Source organism: Bidens hawaiensis, unplaced genomic scaffold (genome assembly GCF_021521415.1).
Source record: "Bidens hawaiensis isolate Kalapana, Puna unplaced genomic scaffold, B.hawaiensis_p1.1 tig00007041_1, whole genome shotgun sequence".
Classification (NCBI taxonomy): domain Eukaryota; kingdom Viridiplantae; phylum Streptophyta; class Magnoliopsida; order Asterales; family Asteraceae; genus Bidens; species Bidens hawaiensis.
In genome coordinates this window covers 617,459-642,427 of record NW_027491483.1, presented here as the reverse complement: position 1 = coordinate 642,427, position 24,969 = coordinate 617,459, and the positions used below count along the sequence as shown (strand labels likewise).

The 24,969-nt window shown below is 34.7% G+C and overlaps 2 protein-coding genes and 2 pseudogenes across 3 annotated transcripts; 3 read left to right on the top strand and 1 right to left on the bottom strand.

The window, feature by feature from the left end:
* Window positions 1-4,163: 4,163 nt before the first annotated feature.
* On the bottom strand, window positions 4,164-7,347 carry LOC143634279 (peroxisome biogenesis protein 19-2-like; annotated as a pseudogene). The gene is made up of 5 exons (XR_013153826.1): window positions 7,240-7,347; window positions 7,098-7,146; window positions 6,077-6,316; window positions 4,650-4,966; window positions 4,164-4,378 (listed from the first exon to the last, which is right to left on the bottom strand). The product of XR_013153826.1 is annotated as a peroxisome biogenesis protein 19-2-like (transcript).
* A 4,561-nt stretch (window positions 7,348-11,908) lies between these two features.
* LOC143634296 (uncharacterized) lies at window positions 11,909-13,947 on the top strand. Its single transcript, XM_077102417.1, has 7 exons — window positions 11,909-11,920; window positions 12,001-12,123; window positions 12,195-12,429; window positions 12,505-12,639; window positions 12,727-12,875; window positions 12,997-13,137; window positions 13,213-13,947. The coding sequence occupies exons 1-7, from the start codon at window positions 11,909-11,911 to the stop codon at window positions 13,579-13,581; spliced, it is 1,164 nt and encodes a 387-aa protein (XP_076958532.1). The 3' UTR covers window positions 13,582-13,947.
* Window positions 13,948-14,831: 884 nt separating this feature from the next.
* Window positions 14,832-21,072, top strand: LOC143634315 (DNA mismatch repair protein MSH4-like). The gene is made up of 24 exons (XM_077102435.1): window positions 14,832-15,095; window positions 15,952-16,155; window positions 16,244-16,279; window positions 16,372-16,484; window positions 16,582-16,627; window positions 16,709-16,755; window positions 16,852-16,959; window positions 17,294-17,369; window positions 17,573-17,645; window positions 17,740-17,885; window positions 17,967-18,052; window positions 18,134-18,273; window positions 18,347-18,486; window positions 18,571-18,621; window positions 18,722-18,785; window positions 18,974-19,117; window positions 19,194-19,261; window positions 19,340-19,398; window positions 19,476-19,632; window positions 19,763-19,815; window positions 19,897-19,995; window positions 20,076-20,190; window positions 20,332-20,454; window positions 20,536-21,072. Exons 1-24 carry the CDS (start codon window positions 15,030-15,032, stop codon window positions 20,698-20,700), a joined length of 2,379 nt encoding a protein of 792 aa, XP_076958550.1. The 5' UTR covers window positions 14,832-15,029; the 3' UTR covers window positions 20,701-21,072.
* Window positions 21,073-21,905: 833 nt separating this feature from the next.
* Window positions 21,906-23,939, top strand: LOC143634278 (splicing factor-like protein 1 pseudogene; annotated as a pseudogene).
* The last annotated feature ends 1,030 nt before the right edge of the window (window positions 23,940-24,969 follow it).

The window sequence follows — 24,969 nt, the reverse complement described above, 5'->3', positions numbered from 1 at the left end:
AATGAGTGAAGAGAGAAAAAGCAAATCAAGTTTTTTTTTAAGAGGAAGAAGACATTTTAAGTTTAGTATAGTAAATAAATTATGGACAGGCTACAACTAAAGTCCAAGTTATTATTATTTTATTCATTGTAGTTACTTATTCTTTTTTATCTTTCTTTATCTTAATTTACGGATGATTTTTTTGTTACTGTATTATTTATTTTATAATGCAATAAACCTATCTTTATTTTACAAAGTTTTAGTGGCTATATTACCATAGAGTATTGAATATAATTTATTAGATTTAAAATTAAAATTGTTGTTAGATTTAACTTTTATTAAAAAAGTAATACTGATAAGTACTTTGTTCTAACAAAATTTGAACTATTAGAAGGTGCCGTAAAATGCAGTTGGATTTCTAGTGTAATGGTGTGAAGGTGGTTGTTAAGGTTTGAATCTTATGGTTTCAAGTTTGAATCTTGACTCAAGTGAGCTTTCTCATAATGGTTGGTTTCATCTTTGATTGTGTTCTTTGGCAACTAATGTACGGAGTATATATTAAAATCAGTACGGATGATTAACATATCATCTTAGAAAGATTCACTTAGTGATTGATGGTAGTTTCAAATGTTGAACAAAAGGAAGGTGCAATATATATCCGAAAGTTCATTTCGCCATGGGCCTTCAAAAAGGTTGGTCGGCCTTGCTCTCTTTAACCTGACTTACCTGTTAACCCGGTTTATTTGTGCCCCCCTCGTAGCGAAAATTTATGGATCCGTCTCTGACCATAACACACAATTTTGAGATGTACTGAAAGATAAGAGTTGTAGTGAAAAGTGTGTTGTGATACTGCAATGTTATATAGGAAGGTAAAACATGGTATATTTTTGTTAATTAGATTACATATATAATTTGTTTTAAAAGATTTTGATATTTATGATTTCCATAAATAATTTTGATTGAATGGTAATGAAAGTTTTCATTCTATTTTGAAAAAATATTTAATTATGGTAAAACCGTTTAAAACTTATTAGTTAGTCAACCTTATGAAACAACCATTTTTTTTCAAAAATCATTCTCATCAATCTTATTTTTGTCTCCTTTCTAGAATTACATGACATAAAAAAATATTTGTTTTAATATAGTATTTACTTTTTTATTATAATAAAAATAAACATAATAATTGTATATAGTCTCTTTTTATTTGCTACTTTTTACTCTATTTAAGATGTGACTCTGATTCATCCTCATCCTCATCCTCATCCTCATCCTCATCCTCATCCATCAACCAATTATGAATGTATAAAATAGATAAAAAAAACAAAGTATTAATACAGTATACTATATGGTGTTAATATCAATGGTCTTATTTGTTGGCATGGTATCAAGTGATCTTGTACAAATATTCTTACTAGTTTGTCTTTCAGTGATACCGATCTTGTACAAATATTCTTACTAGTTTGTTTCTAAAACAAAATTGTTCCTATGTTCTGTCTTATCGGTTCACTAGTTTCGTTCAAACCGGTTTAAAAAACTAGTTGCGTGATACCTTATTTAAAGATTACAAATATGTAAGGCTCCGTTACCGGTGCCTCACATTGGACATTGGATTTACTCATAAACACAGTTCTTAATATCATAGTGAATTAAAACTTTGCACGGAATATAAAACTTTCATAAAACATTACATATTAATCCATAACTTGTCTTTAAGCATTCTTGTCTTTCAAAAGTAAATCATTAATTATGAAGCAACTCGAGTCTTCAGATGCCAAACTCTTATTCTTCTGCCATGTGTCCCCTCTCAAGCCGGATGTCTCATCCTACTCACATGCGTGCATACTAAAAGTCAGCTACGCTGAGTGAGTTCTAGTTAATCACATATCATATTATACATACACTTACCTTCAATTATGCATCCGAAGATACATAATAATTACTTTACTAACTTACTTTCCTTACATAATTTCATACATACATTCATACTTTATTACTTTCATATTATATAAAATACTGTCATTTTCTATCTCATATATTATTAGGGTCTGATCCCTCTTTCCTTTGTCTATCTCAGATATTATTTAGGGTCTGATCCCTTTCTTGTCTATCTCAGATATTATTAGGGTCTGGTCCCTCTTTCCTTTGTTTATCTCGGATATATTTAGGGTCTGATCCCTTTCTTGTCTATCTCAGATATTATTAGGGTCTGGTCCCTTTTTACTTCTCTATCTCAGATATTATTAGGGTCTGGTCCCGTTCTTCTCTATCTCATATATTATTAGGGTATGGTCCCTCTTTCTTCATCTTCGTAAATACTGTCTTTACATACCCATAACATACATACTTTCTTTAATCATTCATACATATTCATATATTGTACATATATCTATCATACACATTCAATAATCATAAACATAATCATAAACATACCTCCCTTGTTAGCACGTGAAATATCCGAAGATCGTTCACGTACCGACAAGCGTTCATTCACATTTAAGATATATTTACATAACATATAAACCATATAAGGCACACACTTACCAGTTAAGGTAAGTGTATTAACTATCACATCGAGTATGCACACAGCCCGAAAACATAACAAAAATGGGGCTAGAAACTCACCTGGATCCTGTTGCGCTCGCCGTTTATCGTAGTTCCTCTCTTTAACTGAGCTCGGCTAACTGTAATATATTTTTTGTTAATTAACCTTCAACTTGATTAAGTTGGTATTTAAGTTAACCAATATGATTCTAAGTTGGGCTTGTTGTTTAATTCTTAAACAGATGGGCTATCTTGTTAAATCAGGCCATTGATCACTTTGGCTTTTGGGCCTAGTTGGGTTAGGCCTACAGACCACAACATTTCCCAAGTGGCCGAGAACTCTCAGCAGAGAACCCACATGCTGACCGAGAACCCTTGGGTTGACCGAGAACACTTGGTGACCGAGAACCCTGGGTCACCGAGAACTCGTCTTGACCGAAATCCTATACTTGACCGAAAACAGGAGTTGACTAAGAACCCGCATTTGACCGAGAACTCGACTGAAAACTCAGGTTGACCGAGTTCCCACGTTGACCGAGAACCCATATGGAGGCTCAGGTCCGAGAACCCTTGTCTGATGCTTTCAGCTTAATTCCATTTTAGGCTCGATAATGGTTAACGGTCCATGATTACACTTTTAACCACCTATATCCCATCCTCCTTAACCGTTTTACATTCGTTATCAACCCATCATCAAGACTTAACCATATTCTAGCATAAAGCTTGAACCTTTATGGCTAAAACGTTCAAAACTAGATCTAGGGTCTATTTTAGATGAGCCGTTCATAACCATGAGTTCGTTAAGTCCATTTTAACCTTCAAGTTTGCAACTTCACAATTTGTCTAGACCCGATCTATCATCCTACCAATTTTCATGTAAATCCGTTCATGAAAAGTAAATCTTTTCAACAAAAACGTACATTTGAGGTTTTTGTATGAAATCACTCGAGATGCTCAAAACCATATCAAACGAACTCCGATTTGAGTGATTCAAATGGCCACGGAACCGTCTCGTCCCGATCTGCAAACTCATCAGCTCACCTTCGCCGGAAACCGCCGCTACAGTCGCCGGAACAGCTGAACAGTCGCCGGAATCTTTACTTTTGAGCTGCTGTGGTTTTACTGATAAAAACCGGACTTCCTGATCTCTGATCGAAGATCTTTTCGGTGGAAATCTTCATTTATATGTCAGGAATACTCGGTTAAAATTTGAGACCGATCCGACGGCTAGATCTCCGGGAATCTTTGTGTCTTTGTGAGTGTTTTTCTCAAAAACGGGAATTGGGTTAAGTGTGTGTTTTGATGGTGTAGGCTATGGTGTGGAGATGTATGAAAATGGAAAGGATTAGGGTTTTAAGGGGTATTTATACTCCCTTAAGCTCATGGACCTTAGCCCCATCTTTCCTTTTTGGTCCATAATTAATTACATCTAATTAGCCTACTTATCCTTCCATCTTTATTATTTTATTTCTCTACTAACTTAAGTAAACTTCTCCATCTTAAATAAATAATATATTAATTATTTATTCTTAGAAATTTTGGAATATTATATAAATACATAACGAGTCTAAAAGAAAGTACGAAACTACTTTATTTTTGTGTTGTTTTTACGATATAAATAAACAAAATATAAAGCCGTGCATTACCTTATTGTTTTAGACTTACTAGCTAAAACTTCTTGACGTTCCACTTGACAAGCTCAAACGCTTGACGCCAATTCGATTCTTATAATAAATTGTAGGCAGATATTTCCAAGTAAACAACAACATTATTCTCATATAACTATTATTATTTTTCAAAATATATCCTTCCTCACATTATGCAGCAGTTTCCTTGAGAATCAAGCATTTCTGGTGATCTGCAACCAAAGACTTAATAAAGTCAGCACACAATGAACCAAGAATCAAGCCCACTTTGACCTTTATGGTCAAATGTCTTACATTTTTTAATTCAAAGATAATCTAGATATTTTGGATTTTGTAATATTTGCTATATAGTTCAAAACATGTGTCAAACTTTTAGTAAATTTCAAAAAAATTGTCTCAAATTTATGTTATAATATTAATATGTTTGACCTGAAAAGTCAACCTATAAGAATACTTTTTAAAGATGCATAATTAAGCACTTACAGCTGGCCAAATGTTGATATATCAAAACCAGGAGCAAGCTCTTTCACAATATCATTTGGCGGTTGGCCGCATTCTTGCACTTTTTGCATGAGTCCATTGATCTTGACGAAATTGTCAACCTCGGTCTCATAAACCGTGTTTAGCTCCTTTATGAGCCGATACTGACAAACATAACGGTCGTATTCTTTTTTGTTTAATTTAGATTTATTGTCTTGTAACCATTTCGGGTATTTTTGTTCTATTTCCTTCATGGGTTCATGTAAAACTTGTTTTAACAAAAGTTGTTGCATCATTGTCTCCATCATAGACTCCAAATCCTGGAGAAATAAAAGATAAGGGTATTTTAGTAATTCTTAATTCCCAAACAGTTATAACTGAATATGACAGTCCTTCCTCATGTCCCATTTAAGCTGCACACTTTCCATGTGATGACGAAGTGTAAACGAGCCGAGCTCAAGCTCGAACTCGGCTCGTTTTGAGCTCTTTCTTATAAAGCTCTAGCTCGGCTCACGTGTAGCTATTTAAGCTCGAGCTTGACTCGTTTACTTTTTATTAATTTATTTATGAGCATTTATAAATATTTTTATATAGTTATATAATTCTTTTATATATATTTATAACTATAACTTTTATATACATTATAATATATACTATTTAGTTAGTGTTATCATAATTTTGTATATATGATAATTATTATGTTAATACATATTTAATATGTTAAATTATATACGTATAGGCTCGCAATCCTACTTAAGCTCGATAAACGAAACTTGGGCTCGGGTTCGTTTACTAAATGAGTTTATATTTAAGCTTGGGCTTGGACTCATTTAAGTTATATAACCTTAGCTCGATTCGAGCCTTTAGCAAGCTGATCTCGAGTAGCTAACAAGCGACTTGACTCATTTACACCCCTAGCTAACGTATGTCAAGATCGGGCTCAATATTTGAGCTTTCAGTTATTTAAAGCTCGGACTCGACTTGTTTTTCATTAATTTATTTATACATTGACATTAATCTTTTATATATATAATTATAACTTTTATATACAATATAATATATATTCTTTAGTTGCTTTTATCATAATTTTTGTATATATAATATTTATCAAGTAAATACGTATTTAATATATTAAATTCTATATACGTATGGGAACGCCAACCTACTCAAGCTCGACAAATGAAACTTGGGCTCAGGCACGCTTATTTAACGGCCTTATTTTTAGGCTTGGACTCGAGCTCGTTTAACCTAAGCTCAACTTGAGCTTTTAGTTGTTTGCTTGAAAAGTTTTCATTTTAAATTACTTAGCTTTCAATATCATTTACATAAATAACTTTTGCTAAAGAACATACTTAGTGCCTTAAATAAGTTATAACCAAACTAACAAGTAACAAATCATGATTAAAACAAAACCATAGAACCAAGTTTACCTGAGAACTTGTAAGTTCTTCAAACTGTTTGACCAAATCCTGCAACATTGCATCATTATCATCATGATCATATCCGAAACCGCCACTTTTTATAGACTCCAAACCCTTAACAGTCTCCCTTGTTTGCTCCCTCAACTTATTTAATGTGTCGGAAACACGCGACTCGTTCGGCTTTTCTTGCTTCTTACTTCTAACCCTTTAGGCAAATAATATTCCTCTGCTTTCTTAACCCCATCATCTCTGCTTTATCACCAAATCAAAAGACTTCAGTAACTACAGGTGTGAATTTCTGACATGAAGCGGACCTAACATAAAATTCACGGGTTCGGGTCGAACTCGTGAAGCTATTTAGTTAAACGAGTCGCGTTCATGTCATACCTGACAGGTTTACAGGTTGACCCGTTTAACCCATTTCATTTTTTGAAGTATATTTTATGTAAGAAATTAAATCGGTTGGATATCTAATGCAAAAATTTAAAACTAAAAAAAATTGACAAGATTTTTTTAATTAAAATGCCACTATTTTAAATAACTCTGTATTTTTTGTTTAAAATTTTAACTAAAGTATTACTATATAAATAAAATAAAATAAATTAAGCTGGATAAAAAAACAATAAAAAAATAATTTCGGGTCAAACGGTCATGTTTGGGTTAATCCACAAATACGTGTGTTGTGTTCGGGTTCACACACCTGACACGATTTTCGGGATCGGGTCAAGTTCTGGTTCATTTTAAAAAATAAAAATTTCGGGTCAAATTGACGTGTTCAGGTTAACTCGAGAATATGCGTGTGGTGTTCAGGTTCACGTGCCGACACGATTTTCAGGTTAGTGTTAAAAAAAGTTAAAAAATTTCGGGTCAAGCACGAATACGTCATATTCAGGTTCACGTGTCTGACACGGTTTTCGGGTTCGTTTCAGGTTAGTCCCGCCAACTCACGAACACGACCGTTCAACATCCTTATATACAAAAACAATATGATTTCGATTTTTCGATAAAAAAAGTTGTGAAATTACAAAACCTTTGAGCAGAGGAGGCAAGATTAATAGTCTGGAAATCATCCAAAGCACCTAATTATGATTCAAAACATAACATAATAATTAATACATAAAAAAAACAATTATGATCATAATTATTGAAAAATAATAAGTAAAGTGACTTACTGTCGAGAAGTTGGTCTAAATCGTCTGAGTGGTTGGTTAGAGCCATGATGATATGATATTGTTTGTGTTGTAAAACAAATAACAGATTCTATGTTGTTGTCAGAGGTTTTTTGTATAATTCAAGGAATCGGTTACATGAATATGATGACGTTAGTTAGTTAGACGGAGAAACCCACGAAGAATCGAGTATCTGGACTGTAGTTATGGTCGTCCTATTTTAAGGTTTTAACTATAACATATAAAAATAAATAAGTTTGCAATGTTTTTTTTTCCAACGACGAAAAAGTTGTAGATGGAATACGTGAACCAACCCCCTCCCCCCCCACACACACATTTACGGGTTCAACCCCAGGATTAAAGCCATGATTCGATCTTTCACCTAAATGTCTGTTGACTTGACCTGAGCGGGAATCAAATCGGCATCTCCACTAGGGAGGACATGCCTGCTACCAATGAAGCAACACGAACAAATAATGGCAAAGTTTAGTAAAATAAATAAATTTTATCGGGTCAAGACTCAAGACCAAATCGAATTCAAATTAAGTTTTCTCGGTTAGGTTTTGAACCACCTAAATTCGGCTAGGCTTTTGTTTGGACCAAAGAAATTATCGAATCAAATAAACCGAAACCAAACCTATTAATATAGCTAGAGAATTGATTGGAATTTTGGAAGTGGCTCAAAGAATTCCTAAAGTGTGTGCGGATGAAAAGCTTGTAAAGTTTGACCCTTGAGGCATCTTTATTACTTTTCGGTATTTAAGTTAGTGTTTATGTTATAAGTTACATTATTGGTGGTGGATGAAGGGTTGTTTCCTCCCTTAACAGTGAGCACAACGTGTATAATTTGCATCGAGTTAATGGGTTGACGAGTTTCGAGTTTACGGGTTAAAACTTTCAATTGCACACGACCGTGTATTTATGCTCGCTTAATGCTCATTTTACTTGCTTAATAACAATTTAAACAACCATTACCATGTTTCAAATAAACAATTTTTGTAATTGGTGTCTTTTATACAGTTTTTGTTTCTTGATCTTTCAAATAAACATAACTTATGTTTGTTCGTGTATTTATTTGTAAAATTGTAAGCCCAATAATGAATTAACGAGTAAATCTTCATTCGACCCAATATTAAATTCAATCTAAAAGCCCAACTTATTAAACGATGATTCCCATACACATGAACATGTTCGTGCTTATTCATTTAACTTTAACCAAACACGAACAAGAAAATATAATAGAACAAATTTTTGTGTTCGTGTTCGGTCATTAAGAAAACATGTGTGTTCATGTTTGATTTTATAAAATCTAAACGAACAGTTTTCCAACACAAACTTAAAGGAATATAATAGAACAAATAGACATATAATTTAAACTAAACTAGCTCCTTTTATGCTATATTTATATAATTATAACTACTTACATATATGTATGTTAGTAAACACGTATGTTTATGTATGTTCATATATGTTTGTTTGAACATACATAAACAGACGTGTTTACGAACATACATAAATCAACCAGAAAAACATGCACCCGTGTTCTCTCGTTTAACGTTCCTTCTTTTATTAAATAAACCAACTTCTCATCGAACCGTTCACGAACATTTCACGAATCAATTCGGTTTTCAACTTACCACTGTAAAAATTTAAAACCCCAATTCGTAAACATAAAAAAATACGTGTTGCAATTGGCCGTTTCAGTTGGCGGCAAAATTAAGATTTATAGTTGTCCAAAACCCTAGCAATCGATCAAAGATGGTCCATCACAAGACCAAATCGAATAAGCAGCAAAAACGCAGTGTAGATTTTAAAGTAAGTATCAATTTATCGTTCATTCATCAATAATATTATGACGGATGAGTTTGAGAATTTGAAATGCGTTATGAAATCGTGTAGAAAATTAAGCGAAAGATCGGAAAGAAGTTGCGGCCACCGAAGAATGCAATTACGAGCACTGAAGTCAGATCCAAAGGTGATAATAATAATAATAATAATGTGGATAAACTGAATTCATGTATTTTAGTTTTAGCATCTGATATATATGGTGTTTGATGTGAATGATGTAATTATTATGTGTAGCGATTATATTACCGGATCAAAGTTTGGCATCCGAGAAGGCCGGTTTAGCTGTGAGCAAGAAAGGTTTCACTCTAAAAGAGCTGCTTCAGCAATCATCTCATCACAATGCTAAAGTTCGCAGAGGTACTAAAGCTCTAGCTCTAGCTCGGCTGGTTTCGAGCTCATTTTTCTAAAGCTCGAGCTCGTCTCTTGAGTACTTTTTTTCAAGCTTGGGCTTGGATCGATTATTGTTTATTAATTAATTTATATACATTTATTATTATTATTATTATTATTATAACTATTATTATTATTGTATATTTTGAGAAGAATCTTAAACAAGCGTAAGCTCAGCTCGAGCTCGTGTAGTGCCTTTAACGAACCAGATCTCGGCTTTTGGAGTGTGAAATACTGAAATTAATACATAGAAGTCCAAAAGAGGTGAAACTTAAAAATACTCTAGGCTTGACGAGCCTAAAGCTTCCCATACAAGGTTCGTGCTCGGGCTCGATAACTAAACATGCTTTATTTGAGGTGCAGCTCGAGCTCGAAAAAGGTCAGCTCGTTTTGAGCTTTTTATTGATTTGATCTCAGGTAGCTTGTGAGCGGCTCAGCTCGTGCGCACGCCTATTTGTATTTCATTTATTTCTTGCATATTCTATTTTTATAATTTTTAATATAATATACGAAATACAAAGTCTTGTCCAAAGTCAATAAAGCAACATCAAATAAAAACTTGCAGAAGATTGTGAAAGGTGTATTGATTGTAGATTGATCTAATGTATATGATGCATAGTAAAACTTTTGTATAGACATTCTAAATGATGATGCATGATAATGTGGCTAGGTGATAATTAGAAACGGTACCTGAACAGTACTATGATGATCTATAGAACATGAAGTTTTAAGTATTGAATTTGAATTTAACCAAAGTATTAACACTATCTGTTATACATTCAAGATGCATTGATCGGTATTAGGGAGATCTTCCTCAATCATCCATCAGAACTGAAAATGCATAAACTCCCTGTTATTGAAAAACTGCGTGAGCGCATGAGTGATGAAGACAAAACTGTGCGAGAGAACCTTTATCAACTTTTAAAAACGGTTATTTTTCCTGCCTGTAAAGAGGTGCTTGGCATATTCTTCCTTTTAGCTATTGCCATTTGTTTATTGTTTGTGTATTTAATTTTTGTTTTTAACTTCTTCAGGATAACCAGGGAACTTTCATATCTTTGATGATGGCGCATGTATTCAATGCAATAACACATTTGACACTTGAAGTTCGTTTGATGGCTTTCAAGTTTCTTGACCTGGTTGTCCAGCACTACCCGGTGTCATTCTCCATGTTTCCCGAAAAGGTATTTTTTTATATATATTATACTTTACATGGAAAAAAATGTTAATAAGTTTGTTTTTTCATCTACAGATCATCCAACATTACAAAGAGATGTTGCAGAAGAACCAGTTTAATTTGCATGACAAGGGAAAGCTTAAGAGTGTTCTTGCTGGTTTGGCGTATTGTCTCTCTATGTTGTCGTGTAATAAGAAAGATAATAACTCAACTGATAATGTACTTCCTTGTGCTGTTGCTGATCAAATAATTTTGCATGCTTTTGAATCTGAAGTACATGAAGATCACTCTGGTAAGTGAAATTAGATACTGTATGCATAAATTTTAATATTCATAATGCTCTTTTGTCTGCAATTTGTTTTATAATAATCACTCAAATTCTTTAGTTATACTTTTGACATGATAGGGTTTTCCTTGACTGAAAAGGAATTGAAGGACCTTTTGCCTATATTAGTTAGCGGTCTCCAGGATTTTATGCCTTCATGTCTGACAATGGAAACACAATCATTTGATTTTGTGGTTTCTATACTGAGAAGTATAGATCTTGTTGTTAAGTTTTTTGTTTATGGCAAGAGTAGAAGTGATCTAGATTTATTGCAAAAGCTATTGAAGAAGTTATTTGTTGTGTTTCCCCTTAGTCCCACACATCAGTCATCAGAGAAGGTTATACGTTTCCTTGTTTTGTTGGTATTTTTCCGTTCACCTATCAATATAATTTTGTGAACCTTGTATGCATTGCAGGTCGAAAATAGGTTTTTTATGATGAATGTAATAGTTTCAGAAATCTTCTTTTGCTTATATGATTGGTCAGCTCGCCCATCCACGTTTCTTGATAAATTCCTGGTGTTCATTGTAGATGCGTTGTCTGAGAAGGTATGCACTTTGAAGCATATCTATGTTATCGTTATGTCATGTGAAATTTACCAAATGAATATTGGTTAAACGAGCCATGGAAACCGATAGAATATGTGTTTTGCAGGTAGTGCATTGTGGCAGAGCATTTTTCCAGAAGCATTCCCTTTCGCTTATTCCTTTTATCCCTAAACTGGTCATTCAAGTGGACAATGCATGGAAATCACATATTCTTCAGGTTTTTTTTTAACATTATATGTATATAATATCCTTTTTCACCATTGTATTATTTCATGTAGCTGTTGAAGGTTCTGAATGATGCATATTTCAGGCTTTTACAGAGGTTTTCAAAAAATGTGATCCAGAGTCTCCAATGATATTAGTTTGTCTTTTAGCAGTCGAAGGATGCTATTTCTTGTAAGCTCTTTCACTTACATCTCTATATTTACCATGAAACATTGTATTTTGTTAACTAGTTTCCTTTATCTGGTTTACAGAAAACATATTGTGTATCCCCAAACACAAGTGATTCAGAAATTGCAGACTTTCAGATAACTTGGATCAGAGAGATTCCTTTATTGCTAACCCGTTCGGGTGATAAAAACCCATCAGTAACCAAGGTAGTTCACTAACAAGTGCCTATCATTGTTTCAAACCATTTTCCACTTAAATTTGCACCGAAATTTTGCAGGCGGTATTGCGTCTTCAACTTCATTTGGGACAACGTGGAGCCCACTCACAGGAGCTTGACAACATGCAGTACTTGTTGAGAGAATTTTACAGTACATGTTCCCGTGATGGAGTTATTTCCTATGGTCCTTTTATGAAGCTTGAAAGAGAGATTCAAGAACTTTCTATTTGCTGTCTTTATTACTTCTCTGTCATGAACCCATCTTTGCTTCAGTCGATAACCGCCTGTTGTTTGTGTAAGTATTATATCATTCTTTTAAAACAATCCGTTTCTTTATTCACCAACTGACAAATACCATAATTAAAAGCAGCCCTTGATCTGGATCCATCTCTCTTGTTTCGTTTCTTGGAAGTTATAAATTGTGCCTATGTAGCTGGGTATATCCAGATTGCTGACTATATCAGTTTCCTCATCACATTACTATCACGGTATCAGGTGTCTTCTGGTAAGCAATTTCTTTCACTTTTCTCTTACTTGTTTCCCAGTAAAATATGATCTTTGTTAAGACTTCTTGCATTTTTTTAATAATCAGAAAGTGGCTCACTCGGTGTGGAGATTTGTGAGAAATCAAACACTGGACATTTTAGGTCTGTCACTAGTGTCGTTTGCTCTTGTCTACATCAAATTGGTGATGATCATCTTGTGTTTAAGATGCTAGAGAAAGCAGCTATTGACCAGATTGTAAGTTGACCATGCCGGTTTTTGTTAAAGTTTTGTATTAATGATCATTGGTTTATATGAAAATTATCTGCGTCATGCATGATTTTTTAAACTTAATTATACATTTTTTTTTTACTTTCAGTCAAATAAACTATCATTGGAGAACACGTGTGCATTGCTTAGAATGATTATTACAGTTGACTCAAAGCCCACAAAACTTTGCGAACAGAGCATCCTTAAACTCGGAAGCGTGCTTCCAGGATACTTGATTGATGTTGTTTCCGTAAGTATGTTTTAATTTTAGTGTTTCTTTGTCATGATGCATAATAGGTTTTAACTTGTGTTATGTTGAATGCAGAGTTTTGGGGAAGAAGATATTGGGTTAACCAACACCATTAACACGAGCAGAAGCCGTTACTATATTTTGCCTTGTTTCATTTTGTTCTATGGGAGTGAAAGGATTTTAAATAATGTGTTGAACGTGATGTCGTCTTTCATCTTGGGACATGATTCACTAACTTTTGATGGTAAAAACGGTCAAGCTGTAACGATTGACCATTCAGTCAGGATACTTGCGGTTGTCGGTATCTTCCTGCTGATGAATGCGGATGCTAGAGTTTGGAAAATATTACAGTGTTACAAGAAAGAAACCGACAGCATACCGCAAAATATATTCACAGTACTGGTAAGCCGTTTATCTGAACTTGGGTTTAATATTATTATTTGATTTGATTGTGATGTTTAATGTTTTGTATAGTCTAATGAAGGATACAACTTGAAGATCGAAGAGAAGCACCGAATACAATGTGCATATGATCGATTAAAGAGACTCTGGTAGATAATATCAAATTTACCAACATCATGCTGATGTTTATTTACTGCACAAAATCAAGTGGAGGAAGATGTATGTAAATTGAGAATGGTTTGATCATTGTGGCTATACTCGTTGGGTCAACTTCGGTCAAATGTCTACCTACTGAGCGATTTAGCTTATAAGATACCCCGATTTTTTTTGTTTTCTTTCGGGTTTCGCTTATATACTGGACATGAATGCTTGGGAAAGATTTCATGAATGAGATGAATCATATCACCTGGAAAAACATTGCCAAATGTTAAGAAAATTACATCGTTCCACAAATAAAGTATCACATATTAATAAATATTTAATACATTATCATGGTGCATTTTATATAATTATATTTTAAGTAGACAATTGTGAGAATTGTATAGAAACTTATACATAGTGCTTGTAAGATATAATTGAAGAGCGAAAAAGAAGATCTTATGTGGTTGCTCTAAATTGTTTTTAAAACACTTTTTGTCTAATGAACTTACTTAACATTAATTTGTTACTTTAAGTTTTACCCTTTTATATAATATTTTGTGTCAAATAACGTTTTTTATTTCCCCCTTGTTTTATACGATATACAGTGATTTTATGTCTTTATATGATATTCTTATATGTAATATACACTTAATATTATATTTTTTTTTAAATTATTCACATATTAGTTACCAAACCAAAAGGTCTTTGTTCTAGCGGTATCAAGAAGTTTGATAATGCTTTGCCTTTTCGAATGGTATAGATTCAAACTATCAATTAACGTGTAATTTAGAAATAAATTAGAAAGTGTGTGAGTTGTCGTTTAAAGAAAAACATACTGGTTGCCGATTATGTAAAAGTATAACATAAATTTATTATATACAACTAGTGTTAAAACAATGTACAATTACAAGTAAAAACACGTTCAAAATTTTACTCGGATTACTTGGAATATAAACTTAAAAGGTAATAAATAAAAATAAAAAAATTTACAAGTTACCGAGTTAGTTAATTTGACGTACCTAGTACCCACACCATTTGGTGTGGTGACAAAGATGGTTTAGTTTTAAAATGATAGTCGATTCAATCCTAACAGTGATGGTTTGTAAATAGTGGTGGTTTGTAAATATAAGTTAGTTGTTAAAAAAAAGAAAAAAGTAACTTTGACGTAACAGTCAAAACACAATTAGGCAAGTCAATAAATTTGACTAACCGCGGTAAATAGTTAATTACAACCGTACAAGTTATCAATGCATCACAAGCCCACCTGTTACAAGTCATTAATGCACGTAGAGCCCAGGCTCGAGTATAAATTTGGCGCGCATTCATAAATCATAACGTTCGAACCACAAATGGAAAACGAGACTGGAGAACGATCAAGCGTCGTGATTGGACTCATAGAGAATCGAGCTAAGGAGGTATTAATTATAACTATAACTGTATTAATTTGTGTATATGAATCTGTATATATAAATATATGTGTATGTAAATATGTATATGCACTTAACTCTGCGTTGAAATTAGGGCTACGATGTAGAAGATACGTATAATTGTTTATTTATATTAATTGTTTTCGTAAACATTATCGATGTGTGTTAACAGAGATTTGTATCGATTGTTCGTACTTTTGTTATGCCAAGCCCTAACCTGTATCGAGCCAAGCCAGTGCGAGCTCGAACTTAATGAGCTGGTTCGTTAACTATATCGAGCTGAATAATCAAGCTCGAGTTCGCTAACGGTTCGTTTACAACATATCAAGCTGAAAAATCAAGCTCGAGTGTGGCTCGTTTAGAGCTCGGCTCAGCTCGGCTCGTTTACTATATCGAGCTGAAAACGGCTTGGCTCGGCAACTATATCAAGCTGAAAAATCAAGTTCGAGTTCGGCTCGTTTAAAGCTCGAGCTAGTTAATTTATTTTTAATATTATTCTTTTAACAACAATTTATATAAAATTTATAACTAGAGAATTTTTAACATTATATATTTTATTTTTGTTCTTTATTTATAACGCTCGAGTGACATAATATATGTATTATTTTTATTTTTTTATTTTGGTATGCTATTATTATTATATATTAAAGTTTATGGTTTAATCTAAACGAGCCGAGCCAGCTCGTTTAGAATCGAGCTTTTTTTGAGCTAATTTTTTGTGCGAGCTTCGAGCGAGCCACGAGCCACAAACTTTTTGAACACCCCTACCTATTAGACTCGGAATATGAATTTGAATATGAGTAGACTCGGAATATCTAGATTGGAGATATTATCTTATTGTTAGGTTGGAGTGGCTGCTTTTGACTTGAGATCAGCTTCCCTTCACCTTTCGGAATATATTGAAACTAGTAGTTCGTATCAAAATACAAAGACACTGCTGCATTTTTACGATCCGATAGTGATTATCGTTCCTCCTAACAAGCTAGCGCCTGATGGCATGGTTGGAGTGTCTGAATTGTTTGACAAGTTTTATTCCTCGATTCGGAAGGTAATATCTGTTCTGTGTAAAATGTTGTTTCGTTTGTTTAGTTTGTGGTTTGGAGATTTAGGTTTTTGGTGTATGTTAATATATGCAGGTAACTATGGTTCGTGGTTGCTTTGATGATACAAGGGTAATGCTAGTAATATTCAATTGTATTGCATTTCTCAATAGTTATACATGATATTATTGGTATTTTTAGTACTTATGCATGTGTTTTTGAAGGGCGCTGTGCTGGTAAAAAATTTAGCTGCTAAAGAACCTTCTGCACTTGGTTTGGATACTTATTACAAGCAATATTATCTCTGCTTGGCTGCTGCTGCAGCAACTATCAAGTGGTACCATTAGTTTTATGAAATTTAATCAGATCAATATATCTACTTGTATTTATCATAGCTGGTTTATGTATATATGTTGTAAATCTGCTTTACACAGGATTGAAGCAGAGAAAGGAATCATTATTATGAATCATTCACTATTAGTAAGTCATTTAGTTTCTTCTCACGGTGACCTTGTCTCTTCTACTATTTCTTATTTCCTTTCATCTTTATTCATCCCTCAGGTGACTTTTAATGGATCATTTGACCATATGAGTATTGATGCAACTAGGTAACGTTTCCATATTTTGTAGTCTTTCGAAGCCTATCAAACTTACAACTAAACGTTTATTATAATTACGGTAATGGCATTTTATCTGCTTGATAGTGTTCACAACTTGGAGATTATAGAGCCACTGCATTCTACACTATTGGGCACAAGCAACAAAAAGAGAAGTTTATTTCAGACTCTGAAGTCAACAAGAACTACTGGAGGGTACACTATCGATACGCTAATCTCACATCATATTGACATCATTCACCTTTTCATGGATTATCTTGGTTGTCATATAAATATTATGTGATATGTCCATTTCCTCTGCCTTTCCTTTTGTGAAGAATCAGAAAACTAGTTATGAGTTTTTGCACTTAAAAACACCTGCAAACATAGTATAGGAATGACCAGAATGCCTCCTAGCGCTATTTGCTTGATAAGTAAGCTTGCTTGTCAAAGTTTGTGTGCCTGAAATTCATTTTGAGAATGGCATATTATACCCATGGGACATAAACTGTTTCTAACTTCGTTGGTTTTATCCATTAATTTGGTGCAGGACTAGACTTCTTCGTGCCAATCTCTTGCAACCTTTGAAAGATATAGAAACTATCAAAGCTCGGCTTGATTGCCTGGTCAGTGATTCTTATTGTTTATCATATATGCCAAGTTTTCTAATGACTTTCCAACAATCAGTTTGTAAAGGAACTCCAAAGTCTAGAATATGCTCTTAAAGGGAATATTTTCATGATATATCTTCATTAATAGTTTTCATTGAACTATCTTCACACTGTCCAGAAGATAATTTACTAACTTGATAATCCCTGCTCAACTCTAGGATGAGTTGATGACCAATGAGCAACTGTTTTTTGGGCTGTCACAGGCTCTTCGAAAATTTCCAAAAGAAACTGGTTAGTGCATGTTGTAGAAAGCTTCAAGTAGAATGCTGAAAGGCTTATTAGTTTCAAGTGATGTACTTATTCAGTTATTCTTGTTTACATTCAGACAGGGTCCTCTGTAACTTCTGTTTTAAGCCAAAGAAAGTTACTAATGAGGTCGTGGGCATTGATAATGCTAGAAAGAGCCAAGTTCTAATATCAAGCATTATTGTTCTTAAAACAGCTCTGGATGCCTTGCCACTTCTCTCAATGGTCCATACACAAACTCTTTTATTTGTATGCTCAAACTATAGATCAATTCATAGTTATATATTATCTAGATTGGTCTTTTAGGTATTGAAAGATGCAAAGAGCTTTCTTCTTGGAAATATATACAAATCTGTATGTGAGAATGAAAAATATGCTTCTATAAGGAAAAGGTAAAGTCATTTGTTTGTTTCATCATTACCTTTTAAAGCCCTGAAGTTCACTTTATTTCTTAAAATATATTGTAATTTCAGAATTGGGGAAGTGATTGATGAGGATGTACTTCATGCACGGGTTCCTTTTGTTGCGCGGACACAGCAGTGTTTTGCTGTGAAGGCCGGAATTGATGGATTTCTGGATATAGCACGAAGATCATTCTGTGACACCAGTGAAGGTGATCTATCTTACTGAATGATCTCAGCTCTAGTTGGCGTAATATGCAACCTCTTATTGGTTAATATGTACAGCTATACACAACCTTGCAAATAAATACCGTGAAGATTTCAAGCTACCAAATTTGAAAATCCCATTTAATAACAGACACGGGTTTTACTTCAGTATCCCTCAGAAGGACATACAGGGAAAGCTTCCCAGCAAGTTCATTCAGGTAGCAAACAGATACTTCTTCATGTCTTTAGTATCCTTCAGTCGTTTTGCTTATGTGTGTATGTGCCTTTGAGATAAATTTTAGGTTATGAAGCATGGGAATAGTGTGCATTGCTCAACTCTGGATCTTGCATCTGTGAGCATCATCATCAATTGATAATTTTGTTTTGATATAAAACTGATTATAAATAAACCTATGTTTTTGCTTATTATATATTGTTGCCTCAAATCTGCAGTTAAATGCAAGAAACAAGTCTGCAGCCAAAGAATGTTATATACATACAGAACTTTGTCTGGAAGGTCAGTGTATACAGTAATCTTTGTTTTATACAGATTGTATTGTACTGTAATTTCATGTTGAATCATCTTTCGTTTCCTACATGAAACACATGAGATTGTTGATACCTGTTATATATGCACACTTGTCATTTGTTGGTAATATTGTGGAAACACTTTCCAGATGTTATTTTCCTTTCATCAATTTGCAGCCTTAATGGATGCAATACGGGAGGATGTCTCTGTGCTCACCTTGCTAGCTGAGATTCTATGCTTGTTAGATATGATTGTTAATTCATTTGCTCACATGATTTCAACCAAGCCTGTAGATCGATACACCCGGCCTCATTTCACAGGCAAGTATTTTTAATGATGCTTTTTCTATTTGTTAATGTTTGACATAAATGCTTGACTTATAATATTTACTGATAGAGAATGGACCACTGGCAATTGATGCTGGAAGACACCCTATACTCGAAAGTGTGCACAATGATTTTGTTGTAAGTCATACTCCTTTCTTTCGTGAATTAATTTATGTGCTTTAGAGCATATATTTGATTTTTTTTTCATTTTTGCAGCCCAACAATATCTTTCTTTCAGAGGCTTCAAACATGGTGATTGTCATGGGCCCCAACATGTAAGAAATTAAATAAATATATATTGGATGTATTCTATAGCTCAAGTATAACAATAACTATATATTGTTTTCTTCAGGAGTGGAAAAAGTACATACCTTCAACAAATATGTCTAATTGTCATTCTTGCTCAAATTGGTTGCTACATTCCTGCCCGTTTTGCAACTCTAAGGGTCGTTGATCGTGTTTTTACAAGGATGGGCACAGTTGATAATCTTGAATCAAATTCCAGCACGGTAACTACTAAATACTAAATTACTTCCTCACCTTTTACTGACCAGGTCACTTAATTTGACACAAGGTTTACAGAAAGTAACTAATCATCAGGAGTTACGTTATTAATGATAAACAAATCTGATTTTGCAGTTCATGACAGAGATTAAAGAGACGGCTTTTATCTTGCAGAATATCACTGAAAGGTATGTTTATACTGATATCATCAAAATAAGTTGGTGATTTACTCACGCAAATACGTAACATGTTAGATAAATTTGTAACAGGAGTCTTGTTGTGATGGATGAGTTGGGCAGGGCTACATCTTCCTCTGATGGTCTTGCAATTGCGTGGAGTTGCTGTGAAAAACTATTAGCACTCAAAGCGTAAGCCACGTATCTGATGCTAGAGCTATTATCTTATGATTACCAAATTACTTGAAAGAGTGCTTGTTATTTGGTTTCAGTTACACAATATTTGCCACACATATGGAAAAGCTATCAGCACTAGCCACCATGTATCCAAATGTGAAGATTCTTCACTTTGACGTTGAAGTGAGAAACAACCGATTGGATTTCAAGGTACCTTAACCGTGTTTGTACATTTCCATATCTCTGTTTATATATATATATATATATATATATATATATATATATATATATATATATATGTATATGTATGCGTGTGTGTGTGTGTTTCTAACTTGATTCCACATAAAACAGTTTGAGCTGAAAGACGGATCAAAGCATGTGCCACATTATGGGCTTTTATTAGCAGGAGTTGCAGGGTTACCAAGTTCAGTTATCGAGACTGCCAGAAATATCACCTCAAGGATTACTGAGAAGGTGAACGTGTCTCGTTTATGATTTTCTCGACTCGTGCATGCATGCGGGTATTTGCTGATAATTTTGTTATTTAATAAACAGGAAGTGAAGATGAAGGAAGCAAACAATGAGCAATATGAAGGTATTCAGATGACATATCGAGTGGTTCAGCGTCTCATTTGCTTGAAATATTCCAACCAAGATCAAGATTCTATCCGACAAGCACTTCAACATCTTAAAGACTGCTATGCGAACGGTACCATTTAGACTTAAAACCTTCATTAAACGTCTTGTAACGTTGGGAGTCTGTTATATGTATATCTTGTTCAGTTGTGGTAAATCATCTTGTCTTTTTTAATATGAAAATGCAATTTTTTTGCTTCTAGTGTTGGTGTTGACACTAAAATTAGACTTCTATTGGATATTGGTAAAAATATCAGCAAACAAGGGGTGTCAACCATTCAACCCGGACACCATCCATATTATTATTCGTGAAAATCTAAATCGCACACACTTAAATTCGTGTAACTCCCGAACATGTCTCGTTTAACCCACTTATCTAAAGTCTAAACATGTCAAATGGGTTGACAGGTAGTAATCTGGTTGGTGGGTTGTAAAAGTTGGGTTAATCAAGTCAAACAGGTTTAATTAAAGGAAAATTGGTTTAAATAATCCAAACTATGGACTATTGGCAAAAAAAAACAGTCCCAATTAACGAGTTGACTGTCAACGGTCCCAACTTAAGTCATATTTGTTTCCAAGTGTCCGCGACTAACAGCAGCTTAGCCCCGTTAGTCTGATGCGTGACACGCCTTGTTGTCAAAATTTGCCATATGTGACATCATACATGCAAACCACCTTCTTCTTCCTCTTTTCTGAAGCCACGCACCGCCACCAACCCATTACCGTCCATCTTCACTTCCACCTAACACCGGCTGATGAAATAAAATAGGTATTTTATCTAATTTTATTAAGTAAAATAACGTTTTTATTGAAATAAGTTTTGATAAGAATTAATCATAAAAAAATTATTAAATTCATAGCATAATAGTTAGTGTTATTTTGTGTTAAGTACATGGTTATTTAGATAAGCCAAAGAGTTTTTAAGTCAATTTTTATCATACTTTTGACTAGGGTTGCAAACAAGCCGAACTGCTCGCGAGCTACTCGAGATCGGCTCGTTAAAAAGCTAGATCGAGCCAAGCTTAATCGAACCCGAGCTCGAGCCGGCTCGTGAGCCTAGACGAGCCTGTCATATATATAATTTTTTAAAATATATATTTAATAATTGTTAATCAGTATAGATAATGTTATGAAAAATAAATAAAAATAACTAAATAATATATATACTATTATATACATAAAACTTTAATAGGAAAAAGTATATAAAAATAAATATAATTATATAAAAAATAATTGATAAATAGTAAACGAGCCTAGTCGAGCTCGGCTCGTTTGCACCCTACTTTTAAGTTAATAAGTTTTCTTGTGAATTAAGGATGAGAGTACCTATAAATAGCCATATTTTCAAATCACTTTTCATTCATTCAAATTAATCCTTTATACGTCATGGATCCTCTTTCCCGCGAAACCCTAACCTCAACCACCACAAGCCTGCGGGACCCGCCGCCGTCCAACGGCGGCAAGAAGCGGAAGTCACGGTGGACAGACGACAATCCAAAACCCATCGGAGGTATAGATATAGACCCCCAAATTCAAACCCTAAATATTAGGTTAATTCAAATCAATACAATATTATTACACTCTGGTTTAGATCAATTAGATGGTTCTAGGCCACGGTCACTGTCACCGGACTCGGTGTATGATAATTTAGGAGTTAGAATTAACACCAGAGAGTTTAGGGCTAGGGAAAGGTTAAATAAAGAGAGACAGAATATTATTAAACAGTTGATTGAACGAAACCCGAATTTTAAACCGCCTGCGGATTACCGGCCTTTGAAGCTATGGAAGAAGTTGTATATTCCGATGAAGGAGTATCCGGGATATAATTTTATCGGACTTATTATTGGACCGAGAGGGAACACACAGAAGCGGATGGAGAAGGAGACGGGAGCGAGGATTGTTGTACGCGGTAAAGGGTCGGTGAAGGACGGGAGGTTTGGGCGAAAGCGTGATTTGGTTGCTTTGTCTGAGAATGAGGATTTGCATGTTTTGGTGGAAGCGGAGACGCGAGAAGGGCTTGATGCGGCGGTTGGGATGGTGGAGAAGTTGTTGCGTCTGGTTGATGAAGGATTGAATGAGCATAAGAGGCAGCAGCTTCGAGAGCTTGCGGCTTTGAATGGGACGGTTAGGGATGAAGCCGGGTATAAACAGTTTGCGTGTGCGTCTCGGTTGTCGAGTTTTAAGAGTGATGTTTTGTGTAAGATATGTGGTGATGGTGGGCACCCGAGTGTTGACTGTCCTGTGAAGGGGACTCCCGAGAAGAAAATGGATGACGTGTATCGGAGTTTCTTGGTGGAGGTTGGTGGGACACCTCCGGAAGGTGTTACTAAGCAAAGCGCACCTTTGCCTATCATGGGTTCGTCAAGTGGTTCAAACGGAAGCACGGGTGCAAAAGTTGGAAATGGTTTTGGTGTTGGAATTGGTAAAGAGATTGATGATACAAATTTGTATATTGGGTACTTACCTTCTACTTTTGAAGATGATGCTTTGATTAGATTGTTTTCGCCTTTTGGGGATATAGTAATGGCGAAGGTGATTAAAGATAAGATTACCGGGGTGAGTAAAGGGTATGGTTTTGGGAAGTATTCTGATGTATCAGAGGCTAATAAAGCCATTGCTAGCATGAACGGTTATCGGTTAGACGGGAGAGTACTTGCAGTAAGAGTTGCAGTTGCAGGAAAGCAACCTCAATCTGCAGTACTACCCCCTGGTCCGCCTGATACACCTGTGCCTACTTATGCGGGTGGATATCCACCTCAGCAGATGACATCAGGTGGGTCCATTAGTGCTCCGGTTCCTTGGGGTCCACCACTGTCACCACCGCCTCATTCGTATGCTTCTTATCCTCCTCCTCCTCCGCCCCCTCCTGGGTCAAACATGTATTCGTCATTCACGGGTCAACAGATGCAGTCTTATGGCGTTCAGTATTCTCTTCCCGTACCTCAAAACGTGTCAGCCACTGAAACGGCTTCTAGTAATGTTTATGGTAATTCTATGGCTGGGATAACACAAAATGGCCAAAGCGTGTACCCGTCGGTTTCAATGAGTTACTCTTCATATTATAATCTGTCACCACATCAACCGCCTGCACCTCAGTCAGTAGTTGAGCTGCCAAGTTTTGCAAGTGCACCATGGTCTTCAATCCACATGTTTCGTCTGCAGAGCAAGTTAAACAAACTGCTTTTGGCGCAGACTCGGAGTCGGAGTATGAGAATTCAAGGCTGAGATGAAATGAAGCAGTTTATGATCTCACTGTAAGTATGCACCCTGTTTTCCACCTTTCTTGCTTTGGTCACATGATTTCATTAGGATTTAAGTTTTTAGTCAAAGGTTATGGTAGGTTTTCAAGTTATACTATATTTCGCAATATGTTGTGGTAGGTTCATGAGGCAAGATAGTAATTACTGTCCATGAAATACCAAAATGGCGAGGTTGATGTCTTTTGTTTTGTTTCGCTTGCTAATATTTGTAGCAGAATTACATTCGACAATCGACCTGTTAGATTTGGTAGTCACTTATAACATTGTGTTATCACCTCACAAGCGTTGTCTTCATTAAGTACCTCCTGCTTCCTAGTTTAGCTAGGTGTTCAACATGTGTTTCTCACATAGTTAAAGCGGTTTTCGTTCCATTTTGTTTCTTGATGTTGTAAATTATACTTCCATTTACCTATTTAACAAGTTTCCAATAAGATTGCAGCTAAAAAAAATTGTCACAATGGAACAAAAAAATTTGAATTTGATTTACCATTTAGATGCTTCAATATGTGCATTTTTAGCTTCAATCTTATTGAAAACTTGGAATCACGAATATGGAAAACTTGCATTAGCGTCATAAAATTTGATTTAGCATTTTAATGCTTACTGATTTCTCTTTTTCTTCTTGCTTAAAGCTTGTTAAATAGGAAAATGGAAGACAATATTAGAAATTGTCTATAGTATTCTCGGTTGAGACGTTTTGAACACGGAGTCGTATGTAATCTTATCTTTAACCTTCAGATGGCAAGCTGTCACTAAATTTTTGAGTTGGCATGGTATGGCGTACCATAGTTGATAACCTTTCGTGTTTATGCTTTATATTATTTTGCCAGGTTCTAGGTTTATTGGAGCTTTAATTAACTTAATTTGTTTCATCTTGCTTACCTCAACTTGTTGGAAATTTCAGACTATTCAGAATGTGGTCAGGTCATACTTACAGCTGGCATTGGTGTCATGAATTGCTGTTGTTCTTCTGCTTGCTGGATTAATCGGCTAATAATATAAGACATTTGCCTTCTCTTGAACTTGTTATCGAAACCTTTTTACTAATGTTTCATGACTCATTTCATGGTGTTACTGTTTAAACTATTTTGTA